The sequence below is a fragment of the Acomys minous genome (assembly GCF_964271855.1).
Source record: "Acomys minous genome assembly, chromosome: 15".
In the NCBI taxonomy this organism is placed as follows: Eukaryota; Metazoa; Chordata; class Mammalia; order Rodentia; family Muridae; genus Acomys; species Acomys minous.
In genome coordinates, this window is record NC_140497.1 from 30,477,501 (window position 1) to 30,491,237 (window position 13,737).

The 13,737-nt window shown below is 43.0% G+C and overlaps 1 protein-coding gene across 1 annotated transcript in view; it reads right to left on the reverse strand.

Moving 5' to 3' along the window:
* The window catches only part of MTUS1 (microtubule associated scaffold protein 1), a 149,696-nt gene that overhangs the window by 86,555 nt on the left and 49,404 nt on the right, over positions 1 to 13,737 (reverse strand). Inside the window, 1 exon segment of the mRNA XM_084759662.1 lies at positions 4,553 to 6,757. Coding sequence (XP_084615788.1) covers positions 4,553 to 6,616 — 2,064 coding nt within the window. The 5' untranslated portion in view covers positions 6,617 to 6,757.

Sequence of the window (13,737 nt, forward strand, 5' to 3'; positions counted from 1 at the left end):
CTGTCTTCCTGAGTACTGGGACTAAAGGTGTGTGCCACTATAACTGGTGGCATGATTTTTCTTTTTCTTTTTTCTTTTTCTTTTCTTTCTTTCTTTTTTTTTTTTTTTTTTTTTTTGACCTCTTGTTCTCTGTCAAAGTCCCTTATTTTCGAGTTGTTCACAAACATGCACACGTATTTATATATATATATACACACACATGTATACACAAAAATAGGCAGAAGACGGACTAATTCTGTGTATGAAAGACATGTGTTTCTGAATTTGACTTATTAAACTCAGCACTATTTCCAGTTCCATCAATTCTCCTGCTCATGCCATGACTGCATTCTCTTTTCCAGATGTGTCAAATGTCATTGTGCGTCTGTACCTCCACTTTAATTCGCTCATCTGCTGACAGGCATCTGGGCTTGTTCCCTATCTGGCTACTGCAAATATTGGAGCAACAAGCATGGATGTGTGGGTATCTCTGCTAATGCTGACTTGGATTCCTTCCAGCCTAGCTGCAGGAGAGGGAGAGAGAGGTCTGTGGCGGTTCTCCATTCTAAGTTCTAAACCCGTGTACCAGCTAAATTAAATCTGTTTAATAACCCAGTGAGATTGCCTGCCATATCTCATTTTAAGGAATAACATGACAACACTTTCAAAAATTAAACCCCGCTTTACCTATCTCATGACTTACGGCTCATCTCGTACTAACATCCCCAGCTACCTACCCATCTTAAACAGCAAAATCTTTGAGTCTTGCTTCCTTTCTTACCTCCTAAGCCTGCCTTTCTACCTGCTTTCCTATAGAAGCCAGCCTCACTGCTCAAAGGGAGTGCTGAAATCGTGTCCTCGTGGCCAGGGCTTACCAGCTGCTGCTGCTGCTGCTGCTTCACCTCTACTAAGACCACCTTCCTCAAATCCAACTCTTTCTTTTAATTGTTATATTATTTATCTTATGTTATATTATGAATGCTCTATCTGCATGTACACCTACATGCCAGAAGAGGGCATCAGATCTCATTATAGATTGGTGCGAGCCAATGTGTGGTTGCTGGGAATTGAACTCAGGACCTCTGAAAGAGTAGCCAGGGCTCTTAACCACTGAGCCATCTCTCCAGCCCAAATTCAACTCACATCAAACCCTTTAAGATGCAGCAGCTGATGTCATGGTCTTCCTTGCACTCCCAACACGACCTCTACATTTATCTGGCATCCCCTGCATCAGAATACGTCCCTATGTTTCTCCATCTTTATCCTTGGCATAGATACTTGCCCAGAACACATGTCCTGTAAGTTAGGACAAGTGAGAAAATGGCATTTTCACCCCAAACGTCCCTCAATAATCTCGCCAATTGCTACCACCCACTCTCCTCTCCTGTAGCACAGCAACCCGTTCACACTCCTAACTCAGTACTTAGCATGCCCCAGTGGCTTATTCTCTGACATTCTCACTGCACCAGACAAAACATCTGGACCAAAGCTGTCTTTTTCTTTCCTTTTTTTAAAAATACACCCTAGCAAGTTCTATCATGTGGTACACACAGATTTCCAGCAAGTGTTTCCATTGTAAAGATTTAAAAACAAATAAACAAACAAAAACCCCAGGATCCGGAATTGTTCTCCAAGTACAAATTCTAACACTATACACTACAATTTCCTTCTCCACGTACATAGAAAGAAACCGAACCGCTTAAAGAGGTCACTTTGCAGTGAACGATGCAGCCACACATTTTACTATTATGCAAAAGTCATGCTGTTAAGCTCGGGGCTTGTACATTCCCTACCGTGGCCCTCCTTGGTTTAATCAGAGATGATTGTTTCTAATAGATACATGTAAAGTGAGGTCAATACTAATCCAATAGCTAGCGTTCCAAGAGAGCGGCCTCGGGTCTCGTTGACACTGGATGGTAATACGGAATCTTCTACTAGTGAAAGCCAAACTTCCCTTCAAGTTATGGAGTGAGTCATCCACGAATCATTTATTCTACCTTCAGAGCTCACAATCTGAAATTTTCTTAAGTCTATGAGACATGATACCTGAGCTCGAATATCCAACCGCTGCGTGAGTTTCAGATAAACCCTCTGGAGCATTAATATGCGGATAGTAATTGTCCTGCTGTTGCTGGAAAAATAAAACCAACCAACCAAACAAACAAACAAAAAAAACAATGTACACAACCCGAGTGCTGCTGGGACAATTAAATGACAGCCTATAAGGAATGCACCTGAGCCATCTTTCCTGTACTTAGCCCCTCCCTTTATCTAACATGGTATCTTGAACACGTACCCTCTGCAATGGGCAACTACTTTTAAAAGCCTTTTATACCAGTCCAAATCAAATCACTTCTCCCAAATAAAAATCTATCTAAAATTTCAGGTAAACTGGAACCACCACACAATAATAAGGTAGGGAGGCCACCTTGAATTAATTAACTGAGGACTAAGACCAACAGAAACACACACACACCATCTTTCTATGGCAGGTAGAGCTCTTATGTACTACTCAAGTAACTAACAAAAAATGCAATGTGAGTTCACATGTTTAGCATTCTATAATAAGCCACAGCCTGTGGCTATAATGGTTGATTTGTCCTCTTCATCACCCTCCTTTCCTAAGGCTATAAAAAAAATGTGTGAGTTGAATTAGAAAACTTGGAGGATAGTGCTGGATCTAAGCCACAGTCACAGAAGCATAGTTCAATATTCTAGCTGATCTAGATCTTCCTATCTAATTCTGAGCTCTCGCCGCAACATTGCTAAGGTGCAAACTGCAGGAATCTGTCTCATCTTATGCTCCCACGGCCTCACCTCAATACATCATGGAGCCATAGCTACCAAGTTGGAAATATAAGGAAATGAAACGAAACCAAAACTCTCCAGTTTCAGAATGACACAAGCGATTTATATTCAAGACCAACGTTCAAGAAACTTTATGCTAGTTTTCTGGTACTTGGAGTTTAGCAGCCAGGACACATCTCATAAAGCTAGGTGTAGTGGTGCATAATTAAGGGTGCTAAGCAAGAGGGCCTCAGAGCCCAGGCTACGGTGTGCTAAATTCAAAGCCACACTGGCTACGTGTTGATACCTGGTCTCACAGCACCAACAAAATCTCCATAAATTAATGAAAAAATATCTTGGTTCTATGTACATCTATAAACACCTAACTAAGGCTACTGATTACAATTAAGAGTCTATTGTGCTGGGCGCAGTGAGGGCATGCCTGTGATCCCAGCACTCAGGGAGGCAGAACCAAGCCTCATCTATAAAATGAGTCCAGGTCATGCAGAGCTAGAGAGAAACCCGGTCTCTCTAAACCAAAAAAAAAAAAGTTTATTGTAAAATTTTTTGGTAAAATATTAAGAGTTCTGAGTGATCAGAGTTTTATCAGTCAAGCATAAAAACAACTTGAAAGATCCGTGTCCTGAAACAATATACAAGTTTATTGTTTAGAAATCCCAGTGGTACTCCATCCTTGCCAATAGTTATTGATAAAGCCAGAACACCTGTAAGCTGGTCCAGCTATGTCCAGAGTTTCTTATTGAGAAGATCCATGCGTGACCTGCTGTGCAGCCCAACACAACACCACTTCATGTGCTTGACCAGGCTGTGGCTGATCCTTCCTACACAAGGGTCCCCAGAAGACAGGCAGCCTGTGTTACGTCTGTCTTCCGCCTCTGCACTCACATCCACTCCAGGTCTAAAGGACAAGCGTTTCAAGGGCGGTCTGTGTAGGGCTGAAAATACACCCAGTCTCCACTGCCAAAAATAGAGCTGAGGACACATACACAGTCCCAAGAGCAGCATGGCAAATGCTTTGAGAACTAGTTTTTTAAATCATATTATTGTCAAACAACAACAACAAAAAAAAACATGTGCATGTTTAAAGAAAAATAACCTTTGAACTGCACATAATGCTTCGATTTTTAAGTGACTCTATCTAGTCTCCCCCAGGATTTGACAGGTACTGTTGAAGACATGCTGCTTTATTTACTGTGTATAGATTTGTGTTTCTCTCCTGCATTAGAAACCAATGCACATCGGCTATTGGTGACCTCACCCGCCCACCGCACAAATCCTTTCCCTTCTGGCCATGGCAAAGTTACCCGACCCATGTCACAGAGCTGGTCAGAAGTAGACTCGCAAATCTGTGAGAAGAGACTCTGCTTCCAGAGTTGATATGTTGATATGTTTACCTGCACTCCTTAGCCATTTCATAAATGCGGTGCAGTATGTTTGAGTGGTTAAAAGCCCCTTTTGTTTTTTCAAAAAAGTAAAATATATAACCTGATTGTGTCAGCTATTTCACTTCAATTATCTAGACATATTAAAGTAAACTTATTCTTTTACAAGACTATCAAAAGAAACACCCATGTTCAAGAAAATACTGAAACTGCAAGTTTGTTATATTTTTCACTCAAGGACAAGGAACAACTGAATACAAATTACAAATAGAATTCAGTGGATATTATTAGCAGTTAAAAGGTGTTACTTAGTAATTGATAATACACTCATTTTGTTTTGTTTTTCCCACCACTCCTAGAAGCAGACAGCAGCTTTTACTTACCATAAACAGAGACTTGGATTCAAAAGTCTCATTCATGGCTTGCTTTTCCACCAGAGTCCCACTGTCCTTTTCACCCTTTTCAGGGCTAATCTGATCGATGTGGGAAACATAGGTTACTTCCAAACACTCTGAACTTTTCATCTTAACCGGGAGAATGCCTTTGATCTTCTGGAAAAAGGCAGCTACAGACCCAGGAGGCTCACTCGCTGCGCGAGGAGAGCCTGTCTTCTCAACGTCCTCCTGATTAGATTTCGCGGCAGATGTTGTTCTTGGAACCCTGAGCGAAGCGGTTTTAGAATGAGTTGTAACATGCACATCCTGGCTGGTAATGAGTTTGTTAAACTGTTGCTTATGTGTCTTGCTAATTAGGATTTCTGCTTTTTTGTCTGCTTTCAAGTCAGACTTCGGAGGTTTGTTCATCACCACCAACGGTTTAGAAGGCACTGCTGAAGGTGAGATGCCCCCAGGAGCCTGAGGGTTGGCTGTGGCCTTTGTTGGGGAAGAATCCTTGGGCTGTAACACTGATCTGGATATAACTTTGGCTTTAACATTTTTGAAGTTTGGTCTTGGATAACTTATAATTTCCGTTTTCCTCACTTTACTGCTTATGGTGGTATTTGTTTTGGTAGCTGATTTTCCCAGATTAGGTTTTGACGTATTTGTTGGTGCTTCTTTCAAGTTTGGTCTGCTTTTAGCATCTCTTGGGCCGTTCTCCACATTATTGCACTTTTCTGTCGCTTCAACAGGCGAGAGCGTAAAGCTTACGTTGGGGGCTTGCAGAACCGGTGTTGACATGCAAGCTGTATTGTCTCGGCTAGTGGCTCTACAGTTTTCATGCCAAGCCATTTCATACGATGAGACCCTCTGCCCTGGCACGCTTCTCGGGGCCAGCTCTTCCGTAATGCTTTGGTTTTCTGAGTTGCTGTCCTGAGAAGCGACATGTGGGTCTTCTGTCTCGGTGACTTTACACTCAGAGATCAGGACTCTGGTTTTACTCTTATCAAAAGCTGGCACCAGTGATGGGCATTCATCATCAACTGGACAGTTGGACAGTGTTTCTCCTAGATTTTGGCACATTTCCTGTGGACCATATGAGCCGGGTGAATGTGTTTCACTGTTTGGTTCCTCATCAGATACACAATAGAACTCCTGTGATACAGAGCCATTGGGGACCTCCATGCCATCAGAAACTGGTGTCACAGCTTGTATCTCTTTCTTGCCAACAAGCTCTTGCTCTGTGCCGTCTGTGTACTCTTTGGTGAGATTTCCTACAGAACATTGACACTGAATTCCAACGACTGGACTGTCAGTTTGCATCAGCACGGCAGAACACACTGCGTAGGTTGTGCTCAGGGTCTCTGCCGACGTGGCTTGAGGATTTTCAAAGCCCTCACTGTTATAATTAGTCCCTGCCACATGGATCTTAGAGGAATGTGGGGATGTCCAAGTGGAGCAGGCGAACAATGTCTTTCCATCTCTAACACTCATTGGCTGCAGACTTCCAGGAGCATGTAAAGGCTGACCCTGCTCAATAGCATGGTGCACTATACAGGTGCAGTTAACTGGGTCCGATTTCAGGTCAAATGTCTGATTTAGCTCCAGAGCTGAGGGGGACTCTGCACAATGGAAGTCATCATCAGACTTGTGCACACAGGGCAGAGAGGGCTCAAACATCTCATCCTGGAGTGCCTCCAGAGAAGCTAAGTTACTGTACAGGTCTGACGGGAGCGACTCCGTGTTCCCTAGAGCAGACGACTGGCAGGTGGGATCGCTATGCATTGCAGACTCAGGCTTACCAATGAAATCATTTGAAGGCTCTGGGTAAGCAAGTGCTTCAGCACACTGATGGCTTAAAAGGATGCTTTCAGTGCTGTCCACAGCAGGATGCATTTCATAGTCGATTACCATGTCCTCCGGATGGGCAGAGCTCCAATCCCCATGACTAGCTGAAGGGCACTGCGTACATGGTGGTGTTTCATTGTATTCAGAGGTATTTGGGTTTTTATCACTGATAAATCCATAACACAATTTATCTTCTGCCCTATCTGAATTATCATCATTCATCCTGAATATTAACTTTAAACCTCTGCCATTTTATTTTTCTCTTCAAACCCTTACAGATCAGAGTGACTTGCTCTGTCGCTTTCAGCCACGTAGCAAGAGTGTAGTCTTAGCTGCTTTGAAGTTGAAATGATTTGTTGTTTCCTGGAAAGAAATGAAACATTTAACTCAAACAAATGTTACAAACATTTACAGATCAGCCCTTAATTTAGATCACTAGTTTTTCACACTAACAACTCAGAACTATGAACAGGGGGGATTTACAATGTCATTGGACTGCTCCCGTTCAAAGATTCCTTTTTGTGTGTGAAGGAATGGAGCGTGGTGATATGGAAACACAGATAAAGTTTCCTACTGGTATCACAGCTGACATGGTCCTTCCTGACTCACAGAGACTTCCGGGTGGGGTGGGGTAGAGTGAGGTGGGGTGGGGTGAGGTGGGGTGCTAGGTCTTTCCTTCTTACTGTCAACAGTAAAACCATTCATTCATTTCCCTTGGTAGTCCTGATTTATGTCTACTGTCCAGCATAATTCATTAAGTCACCCCCCTACCCTCACCCCGCAACACACACTGTCAGAAGGGCCCCTACTCTGCATGGTTAGCAGGGAGACAGTCCGGGCCCAGGCTCCATAAATGAGTTAAAGAGACTCCAGGAATTTGCATTTCTCTTCCCATCTTCATTCCCATCTTAATCATGTGCCATTCCAAAGTGTGTGTGTGTGTGTGTGTGTGTGTGTGTGTGCGCGCGCGCGGCATGTGCATGATAGTGATATTAAGAGTTGAAGTAAGCTGGTGGTGTTGAATGCCTTTAATCCAAGCACTCAGGAGGCAGAGGCAGGCAGATCTCTAAATTCCAGAATAGCCAGGACTCCACAAAGAAACCCTGTCTTGAAAACAAAACAAGCAAACAAGCGAGTTGAAGTGCCCTCTAAGAGGATATGCTGAACTGTATAACACTTCCAAATAAACTGCTCCATTAAAGCCAATCTCGTCCCTATGTTTGACTACATACTGGAGACTGAGTCTGGAGACAAGGTCTCTGAGGAAGAGGAAAGGGTTAAAGGAAAGAACAAGGGAGCAGGACTTTTCCACCACAGCTGTTGCCCTCCTGAGAAGAGACACCTAAAGTCCCAGACTGCCCGCACAGGACACAATAAAAACAAAGGCACATGATCATCACAGAAGCATTATTTACAACAGCTGAAGAGTAAAGGTGGGGAAGCCATGCCCCGCAACAGGTAAACAGATTAAAAAACAAAACACAAAAAACAAATGGGGTGGAGAGATGGCTCAAAGGTTAAGAACACTCACTGATCTTTCAAAGGTCCTGAGTTCACTTCCCAGCAACCACATAGTGGCTCACAGCCATCTATTGAATGTGGTCTGATGCCTCTTCTGGCCTTCAGGTGTACATGCAGGCAGAGCACTGTATATGTAATAAATAAATAAATAAATTTTTTTTTTAAGATTTTGATCAGATGTGTATTTATACATCAGAATACTAGTGAGCACAAAAAAAAAAGATGAAAAAAAATAGTTTCATTAGAGACTTGGGGAATAGCTGGGAACAGTAGCGTACACCTGTAATCCCAGTACTCCAGAAGCCAGAGACAGAGGTATCTCTGTGTTTGAGGCCAGCCTGGTCTACAAAGCGAGTCTATGACAGACAAGGCTACACATAGAAACCCTGTATTGAAAAACCAAAACCAAAACCAAACCAAAAAGAAAAGAAAGAAAGAAAAGAAGGACCCAGGTGTGGTAGTACATGCCTTTAATTCCAGCACTTGGGTGGCAGAGGCAAGTGGATCTCTATGAGTTCAAGGCCAACCTGGTCTACAAACTGCGTTCCAGTACAGCCAGGGCTACACAGAGAAATATTGTCTCGAATATCCAAAAAGAAGATATTGGGAGAGGGAGAGAGAGAGAGAGAGAAGGAAGAAAGAAAAGAAAGAAAGAAAGGAAGGAAGGAAGGAAGGAAAGAAAGAAAGAAAGAAAGAAAAATGGAGGCATAGTAGCCCATGCCTGTAATGCCAGCACTTAGGCAGGCAGAGGCTAGCAGTTTTCTGTGAGTTCAAGGCCAGTCTAAAAGGGAATCCTGGGCAGCCAAGGCTACACTGAGAAACCCTGTCTCTGAAAAAAAAAAACAAAAAAAACAACAACAACAACCCCAAAACCAACCAAACAAAAGACTACCTATTAAAATACTACTTATACAAAATGTCCAGAACAGGCTTAAAATTATAGGTACACAAAGTATACTGGGGACTTGTGTGGAGAAAGGGCAGAGGGGCTGACGACTAAGTGGAATGATGTTTCAGGGGGCAATTAAATGTTCTAAACTGAATTTACCCCTAGTCACAGACAAAGTCAAAATTACGGAATTGTGTAATTAATAGAAAACTTTTTAAAAAACCATCCAGAAAGAGTTCAGTCCTGCATTGTGGAGATGGTAAGAAGGCAAAGGTGTTTGCTCTGCAATTCGAGCTCAAGCCTCAGAGGCTATATTAAGATGGAAGGAGAGAACAGACTCCACAGAGCTGTCCTGTGACAGGCCACGGTGCAGAAGGAGGGGTGCACATTCTCTGCCCCTCTCTCGCTGACTCCGCACCCACCCACCCCCTCCCCCGCTTTTAAAATGTAAAGATTTAAAAATCAATGGGGTTTTTGTTTTGTTTTGTTTTACAAATAAATTTTTAATTGGGTTTAAGCAAGGTCCAGCTCTTCAGGGTAAAACCGCAAGACATTCATGAAGATGTCTCTCATCTGACCTTTCACCTTAATGTTCAATGTCAGTCCCGTGTCATCATGCTGTGTTCTGAGTAAAATGTATAATGGGGACACTAAGTATGTGATCTATAAAATTCTGATTAAAAGCAGATCATATTTCCCCACTTTGTGATCTTTATTACTCCATATTCAAACTTCAGTGACCCGAGCAAAGATCACAAACCCTAGAGGACATTAAAGGAGAGGGGGGTGGGGAGGGGTGGTCTGGGAAGGTAGAGACAGAGGAACCCCTGCCGGCAAATGTCTAACCAGCTTGGCTAATGGAAGAGGAGTTCCAGGCCAGTAAGAACTAGCTCATTTTGTGTTTAAAAATAAAATGAAATAAAATAAAAGAGTGCCTGAGGGAAAACACCCAAAGATATCCTCCGGCCTCAAAACATGCAAACTCTCACATAAGGCACAGTGGTCTCAGGACCAATTTCATTCCTCCCCTACTTGTAAGAGTTCTACCTACATGCCACCCACCATGGGCCAGTCACATGTTCTATCACCTGACTCACCTGACACAATGAGCAAAGTCTTCATATTTGTACCATTGTAATATAACTTGCCCCAGATTCTAAGAAGCCACAAAGTTACTGTCTTGGAAACATTTTTAAATCACAGCAAAGAAGAGAGTTAAGACAGGAAAAACAAACAAAGAAAGCAAAATGGAATGGAACTAGAGCATTCTGACCCGGGGTGGGGTGGGGGTGGGGTGGGATGGGGTGGGGGTGGGGTTAGGTTGGGTGGGGTGGGGGAGCTGTTCTCAGGTTCCTCCAGCAGCAGATCTAGCAGAGCCCAGCTCAACGATCAAGCTCCTTTTTGAAAGAGAATTATCTGGAAGGATATATCTTCTCTGAGCACAACTTGGTTAGGACAGAACAAATTCCTTACTTATTATGACATGAAAATACAATAGGCAGTTCATCCTGAATTTTTTTAAAAAAAGAAAAGAAAGGAAAAAACACACCAAAATAACCTATAAGGTCAAGAGCTGGTGAATCAGCCACGGCAATGCGCATCTGGAAATGTTGACACTCAGGCAGCAGGCAGGAAGATTGTGTGTTCAAAGCCAGCCTTGACCACAAACTGTGATCCTGTCTTACAAGCAACAGCAGAACAAGAAAGAACTGGAAAATAGTAATACCTATATTTTAACCCTCAGTTTTAAGATGGTTACTCGGCTGACGTAACTCAGCTCCATGGGTAAAGTGCTTGTCACACACATGTGAACACCAGTTCAGAGACCCTGTCTCAAAGTAGGAAACAAGCCCTAACACTCAAGTGGGTCCTCTCTGACCTCCAGTGTGCAGACTGTGGGGCACAGGTGTGTCTACTCAGACACAGGAACATGCATACACACATATAACATACACAAGGATTTAACTAAAAAGGAGTCTTTTTAGTAAAATGTCTCTAAAACTTGAGCCATCATCACATAGTTGAATTAATGACCACTGACATTCTTAATCCTAGAAGGAATTTTAAGAGATCCAACTCAGATTTGTTAATCTTACAAATGCAAAGATGCCCTCTGAGAAATCCCTCGCACGCCAATGCTGCTAACCTGCCCTGAGCATATCTCTATCAGGTTAGACAACACACGGTTGTGTGCTGTTTCACCAACTGACCTGCAAGCCCAGCGGAGGCTTCTGTATTAGCCTGTGCTTACTACACACCCTTCCCACAGTCTACTCCTACCATTCAATTCTAATCAACATGCGATTATTATAAAATATAATCTTTCCTTAAGCCAAATAAAGGCTACCTTCATTATTTTATGAACACACACAGCTTAATTTTATACCTATTTAGGTATGAGCTGCCATCGTCTACGATATAAATACAAATACAGTTAAGAGTTATAAGTTGCAAGTCATAGAATCAGTCTACCTAAAAGCTTTCTGCTAGGTTTCAAGCCCAGGACAAATGGCTGAAGTGACTAACATATCAGAACAGACACTTGCTGCCAGGTTCTCCCATAATACCTCAGCCCTTACTGGTTATAGTTACAGGGCCCTCCGGGCTGGCTTACCCCGCCTTCTACCCTGAACTCTTCAGACCTGGAAACTGGGCTGCTCTTCCCTATGTAGTACAACCATTATAGTTACCTTTTCTTTTTGTACCTTTGGGCCTCCTGGACGCTGCCCCTAGTCCCTTGCTCTCCCTTCTCCTTTACCCTCCCCTCTCTCCCCACATGGCACATGGTTCAGGGTCATGTCCACTATGGCGTCTGCTAGCCGTCCCTGTCTCTGGTTGTGCTCTCCCACATATCTACAACAACCCCCTCCACCATACCTAGGAGCAGCCATGTTCCTTTTCCCTTTTCCATTTCTTCGTTGACCTTGGAAGAACACACAAGTGACAGCAGGAGTTCGACTCCACAAAATGTGTAGAGCAGTGGCCTAGGCATGACAAGGCCACACCCAGCTAACATCTCACCAGAGGGAGCAGGCTGTGAAGCAACAGCCAGTCTCAGCCGAGTCAGGAGAACGATCCTACCTTCCACCGAAAGTGGAAGAGCTGGAGACAGTTGTCCAAAGAAGGAAGTCAGTAAGGGAAGACGCCATCTCTTAATAATTATGTCATGAATATAACATGTGATACCAAACTACAACAAGCACCAACATCTGTCTTGGGTGACACTATCATTCTTCTGCTTAAATGACAGCCCGTCAGCCAATGTCACTCAGCAGTGATTCAGAGCTTCCAGAGAATAAAAGGAAAAAAACAGATGGGAAGAGAGGGCAGGCTCCTGCTTGTCACTCAGAAACGAAGTGGACTTCATGACTAACAGGGCTGGCTAAGTGCTTAGCACATTTTCTCTTCCTTATTTCCCTACACCCCTTGTGGTGAATGCTTTGTGTTCCAGACAAGAACTAAGTGGACATTATATGCACCATCTCTCTAGGCTTGTACCATAAAACCCACAATCCTTCATGTCTTTCTTCTGGCTGGGCTTGACACAGATGAGCAAAGTAAAGGCCTTCAAGATGATGGGACCACAGGTGGAAGAGGCCCAGATCCCCACTCATTGACTAGAGAATCAATGACCAATCAGAAATTGTCAATGTACCTCACTGAGTAAGTAACCAAATAATGCTCTATTTGAAAATGACTTTTTTAGTTAGTGTATGTGTTGGTCTGTGTGAGTCTGTGAGTCGGTTGGTCTGTGCAGGTCTCTGGGTCTTCCTGCCAACCTTTGCCTGCCTCTGTCTGCCTGCCCGCATGCGTGCCTGCCTCTGCCTGTGTGTCTATGTATCTGCGTGCCTCTGTGTTTGTGCCTGTATTTGTGTGTGTGTGTGTGTGTGTGTGTGTGTGTCTGTATCTGTGTGCCTGTGTGTCTGACTTTGTGTCTGTGTGCCTGTATGTGTGTCTCTGTGTGTGTATGGGTGTGTGCCTCTGTGAGTGTGTGAGTGTGTGTGTGTGTGTGTGTGTCTGTGTCTTGCTGTTATTTTACTGGCATGGCATGGCTACCATAGATTATATTCGTAGATAATAATATTGTTTTGGAAGGAGAGAGTAGTTAACTATGTCATTCTAGTCCTTTTTATTTTTATTTTTCTAAAAGAAGACCTCATAAATTAACACATGCCTAATAGAAAAAAATTAAGCTGGATATGGTGGCACAATCCTGTAATCCCAGCACTAGAGGAAGAAGAGGCAGGGGGATCTCTGTGAGTTTGAGGCCACCCTGGTCTACTAAGTCCAGGACAACCAAGGCAACACAGAGAAACTCTGTCTTGAAAAACAAACAAACAAACAAAAAGCCATCTGATTAATTACTCCATGGGGGTTGACAGAATAAGAGGAGGAATCTATTGTCCTTGTTTGTGAACACAGAAGTAGTTCAGACCCTCAAGCAAACAGCGTCTAAGGTACCCTACCAACATTTTTTTCTATATATTTGCATCTTGAAGGAAAAAAAAGTCCCCACCAGACAGCATCTTATTACAAAGAGTCCCTACATACTAAACACCCTCCCTGTTCCTTTTCTGTTATTAAATCCTCCACAGATTTGCTTCTGTGAAGATGTCTCCACCTATTAATATAACTCAAAGTTTGGCAAACAAATACTATAAAGACAAATTGTGAATATTTTTAGGTTTTATAGAATACAGAATCTCAAGTGTATTTACTTAACTCTGCTTTTATTAAATAAAAGTAGATAAAGCTAGTAATATCCAACTGAATAATCATGTGTGTTCCCACAAAAACAACTCACAAAAAAAGACAGTTGGCACATGTGTACTGGAAGTACAGTTTGCATAGTCCTGGACTAGTGTCAAGGCCCCTGCATCAGCACCAGCCAACTTTACAATAATCAAAAACGCACATTTCTTTTGGTTTTGTT